The sequence below is a fragment of the Mastigoproctus giganteus genome, chromosome 10, assembly GCF_048544385.1.
Source record: "Mastigoproctus giganteus isolate SK-2022 chromosome 10, ASM4854438v1, whole genome shotgun sequence".
Classification (NCBI taxonomy): Eukaryota; Metazoa; Arthropoda; class Arachnida; order Uropygi; family Thelyphonidae; genus Mastigoproctus; species Mastigoproctus giganteus.
In genome coordinates, this window is record NC_143584.1 from 124,522,362 (window position 1) to 124,540,748 (window position 18,387).

An 18,387-nucleotide genomic window follows, 5' to 3' on the forward strand; every position below is an offset into this window, starting at 1 on the left:
CCATACATGTGTCAAACATCTTAGAAAATGGAGTCAAGGAAAAAAGGTGTGCTTGCCATTTTCTATTCCTATGGTGTGTGCGTGAGCCAGTAAGCCATGCTGAATGTTACTTTTGTGTATGTGACATTAAAAGTTACAATTCAAAAAATAAAAAGGACATCAAATATCCAGATCTACCATTAGCCATAAGACTGGTTCCACATGGACTTGATCTGCCTGTAAAACCTCCATCTGAAACCTTGTAGTCCACATCTTCTTCCACTGAAGCAGAAGCTAAAGAGGTTAGTGAAGAGGGATGTTATCAACCAGAAAATATTTTAATGCCACAGCAATTCATGCAAGTCGAACTGAATGATTTAGTAAGGGACTTACATCTTCCAAAGTATGCTGCTGAAATTTTGGGATTCAGACTTCAAGCGAAGAACTTACTTGCTCCAGGTACATTTTCCTGGTACAGAAATCGTGAAAGGAAGTTTATACAGTATTTTTCACAAGAAGGTCCTCTCATATATTGCAGTGATATCGTTGGTTTCATAAGTGCCTTAGGAGCTCCATCATATGTTCCTAGTGAATGGAGACTATTTATAGGCTCTTCTAAAACTAGTTTAAAAGGTGTTCTCTTGTGCAATGGAGAAGGCCTGATGTAGCCCAGTGGTCAGGAGTGAGAGTGCATAGCACGCGTTCCTTGAGTGGACCGGGGTTCAAACCCGTGACTACTAAATACGATAAATATTTGTATTGACGATTTATTGTAAACTCTACTGACTTGGTTGTCGTGCTGGAGTATAAACAGAAAATTTATTTATTTTATAAGTACACATCTGTGCCAGTTGCACTTTCAGTCTACTTAAAAGAAACTTATGACAATCTAAAGTTGCTTCTGGAGAAAATTAAATATCAAGATCATGAATGGCAACTATGTGGAGACTTAAAAGTGTTATGTATGTTGTTGGGGCAACAGGGTGGGTACACTAAAATGCTATGCTTTATTTGTGAATGGGATAGCAGAGCTAAAGCACTGTATTGGACAAAGAAGCAATGTGCCTTGGAGGCACAGTCTTATACTGGAGTCAAAAAATATTGTGCACGAAAGTTTGAAGCCAGATAAAATATTTTTACCTCCACTGCATATCAAGTTAGGCCTAATGAAGCAATTTGTTAAAGCATTGAATAAGGGTGGCAACTGCTTTATCTGACGCAAAACTTAAGGAGGGTATCTTCATTTGTCCCCAAATTAGAAAATTAGTTTTAGACGGTCAGTTTGGAACTACTATGACTGACGTTGAAAGGGAAGTCTGGATTGCTTTTAAAAGTGTAATGGAAAACTTTCTAGGAAATCATAAATCACAGGATTATGAGAAAATTGTTCAAAATATGCTCAAAGCTTCACAAGTTAGTTGCAATATGAGCATCAAAATTCGCTTTTTTGCATGCCCATCTTGATTTTTTCCCCCCTGAAAATCTTGCACAGATGAAAGAAGAACAAGGGGAGAGATTCCATCAGGACATAAAGGAAATTGAGCAGAGGTACCAGGGAAGGTGGAATACAAGCATGATGGCTGACTACTGCTGGTGTTTAAAAAGAAAGAAACCTGACACTGTACATAAAAGAAAAATGATTAAACGTTCTTTTTCCAACAAAGAGACGAAGGTCTGATTAATGAAAGTTTCAGAATTTTGATTAATACTTGTTAGTATTTATGCATTTTTTGATATATGAAAATGTAATCCTATCAATTTGTCATTAGTAAATACAATAAAGTTATATTTTCTTAAAAAACAATACTTTTTTTATATCTTAAATTGTGATGTATCTGGATGTGATAGAAAAAAAAATCTAAGTCATATTTGAAATCACAGCAACATATTTCGGCAGTAGGACCTATTGAAATTCAAATCCCGGTGAACAAACTTAAATTTGTAAACTAGTGTTATTGTTGCAGTTAAATACTAGCCTTAACTGAAAATTTATGGGTTGTTCTACTCCTAAATCTTGGAGTATGTTCTTCTTATTCAGTCTCTTCTTTTAGTTTACTTTTGATCTTCTCTGTTCATCTTCAAGGGGATGCCTCTTTCTTTATCCCCTTCTTTTTATCAATTTCCTTCCCTTCTTATTTCCCATACTTCTCAAGCTATTTTCCTGCTTCTATTCTTATTGGAGTTTTCAGAATTTTCTGAACTCTTCTCCCCCCTACATGTCACCACCTAGATTCTATCCTCTGGTGCACCTCCTCATGGCCATAGTTGGGAGTCAGGGGACCAGGTTTCCTTTGCCCCCTGCCTGTGAAGTCACCAGGGGCCGGCATTCAACAGTTAACATAACAACACACATACTTATGTACCTACGTACGTACACTTGCCGGCCTTTGCTTTATGCCTTTTCAAATGCTTCAGTGGCATATAGGAGAAACCCTGGAGACTGCAATTAAAACAGACAGCTTGAAACCATGCTGTTTGTTTCTATTCCATCTAAACTCTCATCCTTTATATAAACTATGGTCTTCTGCAAGGGTCTTCTAAGGCTGTTCAGGATAAGCATTATAGCAGAGCTTCCCCAAGTGTAGGCGTGTGCCCTCACTTGGTTTTTTTTTGGGGGAGAAGGGGGTGCTTGATGTTTTCATGAAGCACTTATTTTAACAAAATATAGACAAACCTTCCCACTAATCCAGGTGGGAAGTTTTTTTTTATTCATTATTTCTATTTGATTCATATTTTCTTTCTTTGAGATTAAATGTATTGAAGTATTTATCAACTTATAAAAGCATGTATTGATAATTTTAGAGGGGGGGGGGGGGAAAGCAAAGAATAGTAAACTTGCTTATCTAAATGGTAGTCTGCCTTCTGGTTTCTTGCTGAAACTATCAGCTTATGAGCTGCAACTTCTGTTCATTTGTACATCCACTTCTGTCTCTTGAGCACATTGCATTTCTTCTAATTTTCCCATTAATAATCTTCTTTGTAAATCCAACCCTCCTCCTACCACACTTGAAGATATTACATTTATTGCCCTTTGTCTTCCAGCAAGAAGACAGATGAAGCTAGAACAGCACTCTTGCTGTCACCAAGTCCTCGGATCCTGTTGTCATTTCTCTACTTTTTCTTGAACTTTGTGCTTCATGGTTAATTTTGTCACTTTTTATTGTCTATTCAATTGTCTCCTTTTTTTTTTTTATATGGAAATTTTCTGATATCCAGCAAATTCCAAAAAAAGTATGTAGTCCTCACTTCTAGTTATCTTGTTGCATTTACTTCATCTCTTTTCATAGTAATTAAATTTACTTAGTGTAATGCATGAAGAGTCACTCCTCAGTGACTCTTCCTGCATTAAAAATATCCAGGTAAAGGAACTACTAGGTGGTAGTGATCATAATATTGATATGGGATCAACTTAATATAACTACTGTTGAAGGTAGTTATAAAATGGAATGATTTGTCTTTTATAAAGACAACTACAGTGACCTTAGACAATTCCTTTCATTGGGACCAACTGATAATGTTACCAACTGCAAATTCTAAATGGGAACCATTCGGAGAAGTAATCATAGTAGCTAATGTTTTTTATACCAACTAAGATATTGTTCTATATTTAGAACTAATCTGATGTCAGATGAACTGATGAGACTAGTGCAGAGAAGAACAAGTTAGATAATGCGTGGAGTGCATTATATTTCATCCCCATTATGGGTTTCTTAAATTAATTGTTTTTTTCTTTTTCTGTGGTTAATAAAGTGAAAAGTAAATATAGTTATCTTCTTATCAATTAATTACTGAGTTTATAATTTCATAGAAGACTTAATAAAACTAGTTTTTTGTGTCCTCTAAACAGCCATTCATTTTAACTGCAACCATATTTCATTTTTTTTTCTCTTCTCCATTACATAATGATACCCGTGAAGTGTGTACAGACTGCCTAAAGCTAACAATACTGCATTAAAACCATGTATGACCTGTGAATTTCTTTTTTCCATACAAACTATATTGGGGGGGGGGATAAATAATTTCCAAGATTTCTATTTGTTAGATCTTAATGGAATTTGGGATGGCCAGACAAATTTAAAAAAATAAAAAATAAAATAATAAAATGAAATGAAATTCTGTTCACTGGGAGTTGTTGTTACATGCAGATGGATAGTTAGGATTGACCAATAAGATAGACAGGTGAAGCAGTGTGTGTGTGTGTGTGTGTGTGTGCAGTAGATTTGATAGAAATGGCATCGGAGGTAAAGCCAAATCAATTCAGAGGATGATAGTGCAGATAAATTCTAAACTTTGAAATTTCACACTAAAAAGCATACGGGAAGGCATAAAGTTAGCTGAGCAATTAGAATCTTATTTTTTGAATGCAAATTCTTTAATGAAGGAGCCCAAAAATTCAAAATGCAGCTTCAAAAATCCTTAGTTCAACACAATGAAATTTACAAAGATTAATCAAGCAAACCAAAGCAGATTACTGATTTTTTAAAGAGAGCAGAAGATACACAAAATCTAGAATGGTGTATTTTTTTTTTTTTTTTTTTGTTTTGTTAACATTTTATTAAAAAAATAGTTTTTTTTTTTTTAATATCTTTTGAACATAAACCTCCTTTTTGTACTTTTTCTTATTCCCATATAACATGGTTTCGCACAAGCAACATTTTTATAGGAACCTAACTATTGTGTTATATGAGGGTTACCTGTAAAAAAAAAAAAAATCATTAATTTATTACCAAAATCCATATCAATTCTAGGGATGTGGTTGTAGTAATAAAATAAATTTATTTTAAATTTATGAATAGGCTTTCTGTAATAATTAATTTTTTCTTCAGGTAAAATGATTGGACTTCCTGAAGATTTTTTGTGTCTTTCTGATAAAAGTAGGGGTGGTGGTGTTATTCAGGTAAGCATTAATGAGGTTACACATGGTGTTTTTATTCTTCTTGTTACTTATAGTTGCTATCTTGTCACACTTAAAACTTATTTATGAAATGAATTCTTATTGAATTATTTTGAAATAAGACATTTCAATCTATTTTGATAATAAGATATTTCAATCTATTTTTCTCTTATTATAATTGTTTTGACTAATGAGCTGTCCAAGGACTGGCCACTGTGAAAGGAACCTGGACTTGGAGTTTAGGCCCTTTCTGGGGAAAGGTGGGCTGATCTAGGGAGCTGTTTCCCCAGGGTTCATGCTGGCTAATGGTACCCCCCCCTCAAAGTGCAGTCATGTATTTCTTATCCCCCCTTGCTCATCAGAAATATAATTTGAACTCTATATTTTCATATCTAAGTATTTTTTTTTTTTAAATTTTACTATTTTTTTTACTTTTGAACTGAAATGATTTTTACACTGCGAAGTATAGAAGCCTATAATGCAGTAGTAAACTATCTGCCCTTAATTCCCCCCCTTTGCTAGTCAGCCATACTACACATGCTTTATGCCATACTATTAACATTGCTCAACAAGGGTTTTGCAAAATGAATGAAAATTAGTGATTTCTTATTGAGATTTTATCACTGAAAATGAAACTGCAGTGTGTTTTTTGCTCCCTCTTATGTATAATTGATTGTTATATCTAGATATATGATGTAGTATAATCATGACAACAATTTAAATGAGAAAGAAAACTTCTACAGCAACAATGCTGTAGAAGTTTTCTATCTGATAGATGGTAGTATTTTTGTTTGTTTGTTATTTGGTTTTTAGGAGCATTAGCAACTAAGGCTATATTGCTCCGGGGATATGCAGTGGTCATTCTCTGACCTTTCCACATCCTCCGTATTTGGTGGTCACTGGCTCAAACCCCAGTCTAATCAAGAAGCGTGTGCTACACACTACTGCTCCTGCCTACCTGGCTACGGAGGCGCCGACATAGATGGTAGCATAATGCACAAGGATTGAATGAAGTGAAGGGGCTGCTCTTTGTTCCTGCTAGCAAAATTCCTCTATATCGTTGATGCAAGTGAGCAAGAAAATATTGATGCTATAAATGATCCATTAGAAACTATTTAAGTTGGTCTTGATGTTGAATACCTTCAAGTGAGCTGTAATTCAGAATTGAATGATCATATTTGAGACCTGGTGTGCCAAAACTTTTACACGGTTGGTACAGTGGCAGCTCAGACTCTGATGTACAGGGGTGCTGCTTCTTAAAATTACATTAAATTGCATTGGTTATAAGACATGTAAACATAAATAGTAATAATAAGAAAGTAAAAAATACTACAAAACATTAACTGGATACTTACCATTAACAGACTTGAGTAATCTTGAAATTTTATTTAAAAATAAAATCCATTCTTCTTTTTTGATTTGTTGAAAATAGATTAACTTTTTCATTCAAGTTTGGCACACTGTGCAAATCGGCTCTGCTCGCTCCAGTTCCTTTGCCTCGTTTTGTCACCTCTGAAAAATGCATATTGGCAACCTGCCAACTAGGCATTGACTGAACCACTGGGACCAAATTGTGAAACTGTGTAGCGGACAGTTCTGCCTACAATTCAACTTAAAAGTTGAAAACGCTTCGTGTTTTTATTAATTTATTATTGGAAATTGAGCATGAGTATACTATATGTGGGACCTGTTAATAAAAATATTCATTGCGTTGCATTGTTCTTCACAAAATTTCATATAACTCCGTTGACTGTAAATTTAGATTTAAAAAGCTGTGGGTGCTGCAGTTCTGCAGTGCCTACCAATGAGCTGCCCCTGGGTTGGAATCTTTATTTGTCCCCACACAAGATAGCAGGACACAAATATAACAGTTTATTACAATCAGTAAAGATTTAGTGGAATATTAAGTGTTGATGTTGACAGCAATCTCACTTATTGCAGTGTTGTTAACAGCTTTATTGAAAGCTCTTAGTTATGAGTATACAGTGAATAGACTGTTCACTGATGCATCTGAGTCTGAAGGCACTTTTGCTTCATAATGGAGGTGCCTCCGTAGCCAGGTGGGAATGAGCAGCAGTGCGTAGCACACGCTTCTTGATTAGACCGGGGTTCGAGCCCATCACCACCAAATACGGAGGATGCGGAAAGGTCAGGGAATGACCACAGCATATTCCCGGAGCAATGTGGCCTTAGTAGCTAATGCTCATAAAAACCAAATAACAAGCTTCGTAATGGAAATATATTATCATCCCCATTGCTCTTGGTGCTCTAGTAAGGATCATATGTAATAGTGGAAAGCCTTTTTAAGTGTAAAATATAAAGAATAAGTATTTATGCTAGACTGAAAATTATATCCATTCTGATCAATATGCAGCCAACCTTGACAACATTTTACTGCTTCTTTTGTGAATTGTCATAGGATTTCCATTATGTAGTGAAATGTTGGTTTAAATGGAGGGGGGGGGGAAAAGTTACACATGTAAACCAAAAAACCTGTCTCTACCATTACATATAAAACCAGGTCTCACAAAAAACTTTCAGAGTTTTTTGTTAGACCTTCTACATCAATGAACCAAAACATTATGACCACTTACCTAATGTGATGTTGGCATGGATGCTACAAGATTTCTAATTGTGTCTGTTGGTATCTGGTACCAACACATAACCAGTAGATCCTTTTAACTCCTGTGAGGTCTGTGGTTGAGATGCAGCAGATCGTAGTTGCTGTTCCAACACAAACCACAGATGCTCGATGGGATTGATGTCTGGGGAATTTGAAGGCCAGGGCAATACCTGGAAGTCTTCCTCATGTTCTGCGAACCAGTCTTGAACAATCTGGGCAGTGTGGCATAGCTCATTATCCTGCTGAAAGACTGCACCGCCAGAGGGAAAGACCGTTGCCATTAAACTACCTAAACATCATTGCTGATGTTTAGGTAGGTGGTAGACGTCAGAGTGCCCGGCACATGGATGACTGGACACAAGGTATCCCAGCAGAACATTGCCCAAAGTATGGTGCCACAGTCACCAGCTTGTTTTCATCCCGCAATGTATCCAGGTGCCATCACTTCCCCAGGTAAACAACACACATGTACCTGGCTGTCCACATGGTGCAACAGGAAATGTAATTCATTGGACCAGATGACCTTCTTCCAATCACTCAAGGTCCAGTTTTGATGCTCACATGCCCATTGTAGGCACTGTCGCCAGTGAACCATGGTTATCATGGGCACTTGGTACGACCTGCAGCTACACAGCCCCATTTTCATCAGGGTTCGATGTACTGTGTGTTGTGACACATTAATCCTGTCACCAGCATTCCAGTTACTAGCGAGTTGCACCACAGTTGCCACGTATCATCTGGGAGAGCCTTCGTGCTCCTTATGCATCGATGAGCCGTGGTCGTCCAACACCTCGCAGGCAGTTTTTTATATCGTCTTCCAACCCACGCATGTGCTGTAGTTCACTTAGTTACTTTGATTTGCATAACGACTCACTGGTCAGTGTGGCATAGCTCACACTGACCAGTTTTGGCTCATTGGTGTATAACTAAGCTTCTAACTGTCCTCTTTAAATTGAGAATCCAAATTCCCAAACTTAAAGAAGACAGTTATAGAAGCTCAAAAAAGAGTTACAAATGAGTCAATTTGATGCAGCTGCAAATGAAAGAGCTGTGTGAATGTCTTTAAATGCAATGTGTAGTTTTCTTAAATAATTTAGCAATCCAGTAAGAAGTCGAACTGCAATATATCATTAAAATGGATTTCTTGGATTTTTTTTTCCCTCCAGAAACTTCATTCTTAGGTTAGCATAGTGAGAATTTAACAGGACATTTTAATTGCAAAGAATAGATATCATTGTAAATGACAATGCTTGAAGGTAGTTTCTGAGCTTTGAAAAGAGTTACTAATCTTTTATATACAAAAGAAAATCCACCACAAACATTTCACTATTGGAATTGGACTTCTATAGCAATTTCCTTGAGGTTGTCACAGACATTCTCTCAGATATGCCACAGACATTCTCTCCCAGTTCCTAAAAATTGTGACAAATCCCTCCCATCCAATTATTGTCCCATTTGCAATTACTTCTACTCCTTCTAAAGTAATGGAGAAATCAATTAACCGCCAACTCTTAATCTACCTATAAACCTTCCTCCTCCTGAGGAAGGAGGCAGACACCTCCGAAAGCTCTAATAGTGTTTTTATAGTCTTTTTTTTATCGCTTTTATATTTATATTTTAATGCATTTTAACTTATTTACTTATTTTATTTTTGTTATAGTTCAGTTTTTTGTAAATAATTAAAAATATTTTTTGTAAATATTATTTTACAGTCTTTTCTATCATTTTATTTTATTTTATTTCATTATTCAATCAGTCATAAACGGTTGGTGTGTGTGTTTAAAATTGGTAGTATGAATAATCCCAACCTCAGAGGCCTTATTGTAGATGTATGATGACAGTTATTTGAATTTTGGCTTAACATGTGTTGGAAATAAGGATGCTCCTAATGCACAGTGCATTGTATGTAATAAAATATTAGCAAACAGTTCTTTGGATCCCTCTAAACTTGTGTTCCATGAGTGTTCTGTAAATATGTTCCACAAATATATTGTGAGATGAAAAGTGTTTCGTGACTAAAAAAGTTTGAGAAAAGCTGCTCTATAGTATGCTTTTAAACTCAAATCCCTGTAATGCCATATAATGTGTACATATATTTTTGAGTTACGATGAAAAAGTTTTTATAAAATCATCTGTCAGTTGTCTACTTGGAATTTGCTACTTGAAGATTACATATTACAAATACAAGGTTGCCCTATTACCAAACAGTACCTATTCTATCCTGGCATGCTTATGTTCAGTCATGTGAGTTTTCCCTTTAGAATTGGATGAGGTCTGGTACTCAGTCGTCTGTCTACCTTGCTAGTTTATACAGGTGGCTTTATACACTGCAGAGCTGCACCTTGGATCACATAAGAATTCACCAATACCAGTGCTCTATTTTGAACACACTGAGTGCATTACAGGCTGCATCAGTGATGAGATGCACTACTCATCCAATTCCATCTTGGATTCAGCAGAAGATCTGTCTATGAATATAAATTTGTTATGTACATCTGCTGGATCTCTAGCAATATTGGGATTAGGGGAAATGATTTGGTTGATATGAAGCAAAATCCGCAATGTCGGTAAACAAACTTTCGAAAGCTTGTTAAATAGCTTTTATTAAAGCTACAGATGTTTCGATAATAATTTAGCAATAGTAAAATAAAATAGCTAATGCTGTTTGGATTTATTGAAGTTATATGGAATTAGGGTTGTCCTCTCCTCATTTTATTTACAGCCAGCAGTATTTAAATTGCTTATTAGTTATTAGTAATGGCCATAAGGTGCAAGGAAGCTTAAGGCTGCTGCACTAGCTGAAAAAAAAAAAAAAAAAAAAAAAATAGACAACTATGCATTTCCCTCCTCCTATAGGTAACTATCCAGCTGACCTTTGAATTTCTCCACATTGTCAGCCTCACCATCCATGTAGGTAACTTATTACAGTAATTTATACCTCACTGGCTAAAATAAAACTTCCTGCAATTCAGTCTAAATATTTCTCCCTGTAACTTGAATTAGGCCCCCTGGTTCCAGAATCACTTGTAACTATGAAAATTTTGTACTTGTTCATTTCACTTTTGCCTCTCAGAGCCTTAAACACCTCAATCAAGTCTTCTCTAAGGTGCCTAGTTTCCAAGCTGTGCATTCCACATATTTGAAGTCTTTCCTCACATGGACACCCTTTTGCAAATCTCGTTAGGTGAGTTACCAGTCTTTGGACCCTTTCAAAAAGCTCAATGTCTTTTTTTAGGTGCAGTCTCCACACTTGAACACAGTATTCCAAGTGTGGTCTAACAATAGCCTTATATAATAGGATTAGATGTCCTTATTTCTACTAGAAAATGTTCAATAGATTATCGATAGGACACCATGGGCCTTCCTTGCAACCTATCTACAATGCTCAAAGGACTTTGTGTCTGATCGTATCGTAACTCCCTTTCTTCTGCCACTGACTTCAGTTCAACTCCAAGTGTATAAGTTATTTTGGGGTTGCTGTTCCCCAGGTGTAAAACCTTGCACTTTGCTGAATTAAAGCATAGCTGCCACTTTTCTGACTATCCCTGAAGTCTATCTAGGGCACTCTGAAGATGCTCTGCTTGCCGGTGATCATTAACTACTGTATTGAAATTAACATCAACTGCAAATTTATTTCATTGCAAACTCTGGCAGTGAAATAAATGATTTTGTAATAACTGAGAGCAAAGTGGAGCAGAAACTGTTGAAGATAAACATAAGAAAGGCACCTGAGATTAGCATTAATAGAGGCATATGATGCAAGAAAGCAAGCTTATGCAGCATGAGCCAAAAAAAAAAAAAAAAAAAAACCACTCCCATTTAACCCCTCCGTTCATTCGAAATACCTGTCCAGCTGAGCCTTTAATTTATTTAGGCTATCAACTTCCACAACAAGGGATGGAAGTCTGATCCGCCAACCAACTAAACTGCTGGCTAAAGGCAAATTTCTACACATCTATCCCACATCTGTCTTTCCTCAATCTGAATTTATGCCCTCTCAAGTGATTATAGCAAGAGGAAAAATCCCATCGGCATTGAGAATGCTCAAACCCTTCAAGGCTTTATACACCTCTATCAGATCACCTCGCCGGTGCCTAGTCTCCAGACACTGTAATTTGCAAAACTTACAATGTTTTAAGCCTTTCTTCGTAAGAGCAACCCTTTGTTCCATTCAATAATCTTGTTGCCCTTCTCTGTACGTGTTCTTCCAGCAGCTCTACATCCTTCTTGAAATGAGACCTCCAGACCTGTATTTAGTATTCAAGGTGTGGCCTGACCATTGCCTTATACAAGGGAATAATCACCTCCTTATCCCTGCTAGAAAAATTCCTGTATATCATTAACAAGACACCATGAGCTACTCTTGTAGCCTGTCTGCACTGGTCAAAGAAATTCATATCTGCCTGCACAATTACCCCCCCCCCAGGTCATTTTCATTCTCTACCACTGTCAGTGTAGTACCACAGAGTTGATACGTTGCTCTGGGGTTGCTGTTTCCCATATGTAGTACTTTACATTTGTCAATGTTAAACTACATTTGCCACCTCTCAGCCCATCTGCTCAACCTCTCCAGATCCTGTTGCAGCAGCATAGCATCAGTAGTGTCCTTAACAACCCTGCCAACCTTTATATCATCTGCAAACTTGGACATTAAGCTTGATATACCATCATCAATATCATTTATAAATATAGAAAACAATAATGGACCCAACACTGAACCCTGAGGGACTCCACTAATAACATTAGTCCACGATGAGCAGTGTCCATTGATTACCACTCTCTGTCTTCTGCCACTCAACCATCCCTTTATCATAGCAGCAATTTGCCTCCAATGCCACACTGCTCCAATTTCTGCGGCAGTCTTCCATATGCAAAAGTATCAAAAGCCTTTCTAAGATCCAAATATATAATATCAAAGTTATTCCCTGCATCCAGTTCTTTTGTGACTGCATCATGGTATCCAATCAAATTGGTCAGGCAAGACTTTCCCTTAACAAAACCATGCTGTGTCCGAGCTATAACTGAAGTCTTGTCTAGATGATCCTGATGGATGGGATCTATCCAGTTATATTAAAGGAGGCAGCAAAGGAAATAAGCAAACCCATAGCCATAATTATGATAGCTTCCTTGGACTTAGGGGAGGTACCCATGGACTGGAGATATGCAAATGTGACCCCAATTCACAAAGGAGGATCAAAGGGCAACACATTTAATTTCAGACCTGTTAGTTTAACTTCTGTTCCCGGGAAATTAATGGAGACATTGATCAGAGAAGCACTCCAGCTTTAATTAGACAAGACTTCAGTTATAATTCAGACACAGCATGGGTTTGTTAAGGAAAATTCTTGTCTGACCAATTTGGTTAGATATTGTGATGTAGTCACAAAGGAACTGGATGCAAAAAATAATTTTGATATCATATACTTGGACCTTAGGAAGGCTTTTGATACTGTTGCACATGGAAGACTGCTGTACAAATTGGAGCAATGTGGCATTGGGGACAAATTCCTGCTATGGATAAAGGGATGATTGAGTGGAAGAACACAGAGTGGTAATCAATGGACACTGTTCTTCTTGGACTAATGTTATTTGTTGAGTCCCGCAGGGTTCAGCGTTGGGTCCATTGTTGTTTTCTGTATTGATAAATGATAATGATATTGAAGGTATATGAGGCTTAATGCGTAAGTATGCAGATGATACAAAGGTTGGTAGAGTTATTAATAACACCAATGGCAACAGGATCTAGGAAAGTTGAGCAGGTGGGCTGAGATGTGGCAACTGAAGTTTTTACTTTGACAAATGTAAAGTACTGCATATGCGTAGCAGTAAATCCAGAGTAATATATAAATTATGTGGTACTACACTCAGGGTGGTAGAGTGGCGCCTCAGTAGCCAGGTGGGAAGGAGCAGCAGTGCGTAGCATAGCACACGAGTCTTGATTAGACTGGGGTTCGAGCCCGTCACCACCAAATACGGAGGATGCGGAAAGGTCAGGGAATGACCACCGCATATCCCCGGAGCAATATGGCCTTAGTTGCTAATGCTCCTAAAAACCAAATAACAAACAAACAAACGGTGGTAGAGAATGAAAAGGATCTGGGAGTAATTGTGCAGTCTGATATGAAGTTTTCTGAGCAGTGCAGACTGTCTGCATTGATCAGAAAATGGTTTCTTGTCATTGATATACAGGAATTTTTCTAGAAGGATAAGGAGGCGATTATCCCTTGTATAAGGCAATGGTTAGTTCACATCTTGAGTACTGTATACAGGTCTGGAGGCCTCATTTTATGAAGGATGTAGCACTGCTGGAGTGAGTACAGAGAAGGGCTAGCAGCATTAGTGAATGGAACAAAGGGTTGCTTTTATGAAGAAAGGCTTATTACAGTGGCTTGCAAATTACAGTGGCTGGAGTCTAGGCACCTATGAGGTGACCTGATTGAGGTGTATAAGGCCTTGAATGGTTTGAGCATGCTTGCTCAGTGCTGATTGGATTCTTCCTCTTGCCCAAAATTAATCACCTGAGTATCCTGCCTCGGGCTTGGATCAAAGTTATGCAAAAACCTTGGGAGGTGCATTATGGCCACAGAAGCTGATGTACCAATAACTACCAAAGGGGGGAAAAAATCACCTGAGTGGACCTAAATTCAAATTGAGGAAAGCAGTTGTAGAGTAGATGGGCGAAAATGTGCCTTTAGCTAGTGTCTGGTTGATTGTAGGAACAAACTTCCATCTGTTATTGTAGAAGTGGAACAGCTTAAATAAATTCAAGGTAGAACTAGATCAACATTTGGAGCAAATGTGTGGGTGAAATGAAGTTTTTTTTTTTTTTTTTTTGCTGATGCTGTATGAGCTTTCTTTCTTGCATCAAATGCCTCTGCTAATGCTAATAAATAATACTACTGATATTCCAAACTTCATAAGCCTAATATATATATTTTTATATAATATTTAACTCATCTCTCTCTCTCTGATATTTCAGCATAATATACATTCAATAAGAATTTCATTTGTAGGGTTCAGCAAGTGAGTGTGTCCTTGTAAGTCTTTTGGCTGCCCGTCATGCTACAATTAAATTACTAAAACAGCAACATCCTTTTGTCGAAGAAGGTATCCTTCTCTCTAAGCTTATGGCTTATTGTTCCAAAGAGGTAAATCTATGTATATTTAATGACTAATAATAATAATAAAAATTTAGTATAAAATATATAGGATAATAAATAATTTACAAAAACGAATTGATGGAAAAATTTATTTCTGTCAATAATTTAGTGACTTTATTGTTGTTTATAAACAGATTTGTTTATGCATAAATAACTGTACAAAATGAGTTGTGTGAAAAACTTACCTTTTTTTTACCTTACCTTAGTCAAAGATTTTTTTTTACTTTCTTTACCTTAGCCTTTGTAACTTCAAAACAAAATGTTTTGAAGTTAAATTTACTGAAATCTTTGGCTAAGGTAAACAAAGCGTGCAAAAGTTCGATGAAATTTACCTGTAAAAGCACTTTGCCATAACGGCATTTGCATTGTTGTTTGCTCGGTAAAAAGATGGCGGCTGTTATTGGTCTGGAGTAGAAGTTGAATCCCATGGGAGCTTGAAACCCTCCCAAGGTGTGTCGGGGGAAGTAAACTGACCTTTTTTTCTTTGGAATCACTAATTGAATCACGAACAGAGTCATATTGGTAGTTCTGGCATCGTAAAAAATATTCATAATGTAGTTTCACCATTAAGCTTTTTCGAAGTTTGCCATGCTTCTCGTGTGGGCTTCCTTTGCTTTTTTTTTTTTTTCTCTCTCTTAATAAACAGTTTATCCACTAGTCCACCAGTGATTCTAAAGAAAAAAGGTCAGGTTACCTCCTCCACTTCAAGAGGGTTTCAATGTCCTGTGGGATTCAATTTCTACTCCTGACCGATAACACCCACTGTATCTTTACTGAGAGAGCAAAAATACAAATGCTGTTACGGCAAAGTACTTTTACCAGTAAATTTCATCGAACTTTTGATGCTTCTCATGCAAGCTCTCTTAACCCTCGCCAAATCTTTTATACTAATTTGAAAGTCTGCTATAATGGCAATTGAGAATTTGAAAAAAAAAAAAAAAAATTATAATGAATTGCCATTATATCCAAATTGAATCCAATGCTTGAAAGTTTTATGCCATTATATCAAGTTAAAAAGTATTTAAATTCTGAATAAAGCAGAATAAATTGAGAAAATCTCTTCTATAATGGCTTAAGTTTTGGCTTGGCACACTCAGGATCCTGAGCTGGATATCATCATCTCTCTCTCTCTCTCTCTCTCTCTCTCTCTCTCTCACTCACACACACACACACACACAAACACACACAGAGGGAGTAACTAGGGAATTTTTTTTTTTTTTTGTCTGGTGCAGCATAAGCCTCAGGCTTCCTTGGCTTTTGATGCAAATGTTTTGCTTTCTAGTAAGTTTGTCTTTTTACATGGAAAGTCTTCATTCCATGTATTGAAAAATCAGATTGGACTCTTAATGGATATGGGAAAGTCTTAGAAAACCCTGCTGATGAATTGAATAGGTACTTCACATCAGCCTTTACAGTTGAAAGACCCTTCATAGTGAGGGAGAGGCTGTTCAAGAAAGGCTGAGCAGTATAAAACCAGCAATAATGATATTGCAGAAAATGTCTATTTATTAGTAAAACTTGAGCCTAAAGGCAAGTCCTGGAATTGATGGTCCTGAAAGACTCGAAAGGCAGCCAATTAATTTCAAGTCAAAAAAATTCATATCCTTATAATGTGCCCTTCACTGTAGAAGAGTTAAAAACAGCTCTAACTCTTACCAAGACAAGTGCTGCGGGACTAGATTACATCCATGATGATATGATCAAACATCTGTCGGAAAAATCCTTGGTCCTTGGACCAAGTGCTCTGTCTATACAACAGAATTTTTCTAAAAGAGCAGTGTCTAGATTCCTGGCATAAGGCAATTGTTCTTGCCTTTCCTAAGCCAGAAAAAGATCCCAAAATCCCAACAAACTACTGTCCTATTGCTCTGACTAGCTGTCTGTGCAAAATCCTGTAGAGAATGGTCAGCACCTGCCTTATGTGGTATTTGGAGGCAAATGGGTTCCTCTTCAAATTGCAGTGTGATATCCGAAGGAATAGGTCCACTCCGGACCATTTAATCAGGCTCAAAACATCCATTCGAAATGCCCTTTTAAAACGAGAATGCCTAGTGTCAGTGTACTTCGATATGGAAAAAGCGTATGACACAACTTGTAGATTTGGAATTTTAAAAGACCTTTATAGCATCAGCCTTTGGAGGTCATCCTCCAAATTTTAGTAAAAGCAACAGGTCCCAGGTATATGCATCTGCTAGACTCGGTATACTCCGATGGCTGGATCCCACAATCAGGCGATCTGTATTGCCACTGGAGCATTTCGAACATCTCCTGTCCAGAACCTCTATGGAAGCGAATGCGCATCCTCATCACTTTGTAGGAAATGGTTGCCTCTACAGTATGCTTTGAAACTGTAATCCCTGCCAGACCATCCCATGTGGACACCCTTTTTTGGGCCACGTTAGGAAAATCTGTACAACACTTGTCAGACTGCCAATCAACCATTCGGTATTCATATCCAGAAAGCTACTCAGAGATTTGGACATCACATTAGACAAGCAGTTCCCAAACAATGGTTTGCAAAAACCCCCCAGGGATTCGCAAAAGTGTTCCAGGGGGTTCGCACTAAAAATTCTGTAATGCTATCTGCTTAGATTTACATAGGTATATTATTGTAAACTACAAAATATAACTGATAATAAACAATAAAGTAAAATAAAATTAAATAAAAAGTAAAGAATTGCCAAAGAAAGAAACCACATCCCACAATTCCTTATAATTACTTTACAGTATTTCATATTAAATAAATATCTGAAACTATTTCTTGACTAAATGTCCAAGAGCATGAAAAAGGTTGTTTATGCATGGGTGCTGCGCTTCCATCATTTCTGCTACCCAGGTAGTATACATCATCGTTTGATTATATCTCATTGTGAATACCTTCACAACAAGTTGCCGAGGTATTACACTGCTTTGAATAAGTAACGCTTTACCAGTGGAAAAGACTAATGTTGCTTATTCTCGGCAGATACCAACCACCCAGATGGGACCGTTTCGAAGCTTGTTGGCTTATTCATCGTTGGGTGGGCAGGTACCCTGTTGTTGCAGTAGTGACAACCCAGTTATGAAGTGTGACTCCACAATATGAGAGATGCTTGATGGTGTGCATGGTTTAATTTAAACCTGTTTCTTCACTAAATGTCTAAGAGTATGAAAAGGGTTGTTTATGCATGGACAATACGAGATATAATCAAACGATGCATGCGTACTACCTGGGTAGTAGAAATGATGGAAGTACATTACCCATGCATAAACAGCCATCTGGAGAGCTTGATAATCACGGAGTTTCCGAAAACAGGTAACAACAGCCTTCTCTACTGGAGAAGCATTGCCTATCCAATGAGTTTTTGAGTAGTGTGAGTATAAGGAGTAACTGTTCCTTTTCTCTTTCGACGCCATTTTTTTCTTTTTCCTCTCCTACTATCACTTTCATACACTTTTTTGCTTTCCTAAGTCTAATAGGGACAGAATGTGCATAACAGAGTATCTTATCCCATGCCATTTTTCAAACAGTGATGTCTGAGTGGTGGTATCGGCCGAGAATAAGTAACATTAGTCTTCTCCACTGGTGAAGCGTTACTTATTCAAAGCAGTGCAATACCTCGGCAACTCGTTGTAAAGGTATTCAGAATATGAGATATAATCAAACGATGTATGCATGCTATATGGGTAGTAGAAATGATGGAAGTGCATTAACCCATGTAGAAAAAACCTTTTTTAAATAAATATTTTCC

At 37.1% G+C, this 18,387-nt stretch overlaps 1 protein-coding gene across 1 annotated transcript in view; it reads left to right on the forward strand.

The window, feature by feature from the left end:
* Nucleotides 1-18,387, forward strand: part of Tdc2 (Tyrosine decarboxylase 2) — a 412,627-nt gene that overhangs the window by 192,701 nt on the left and 201,539 nt on the right. The window contains exons 5-6 of the mRNA XM_090383012.1: nt 4,806-4,876; nt 14,510-14,644. Coding sequence (XP_090239138.1) covers nt 4,806-4,876; nt 14,510-14,644 — 206 coding nt within the window. The remainder of the gene's footprint in view (nt 1-4,805; nt 4,877-14,509; nt 14,645-18,387) is intronic.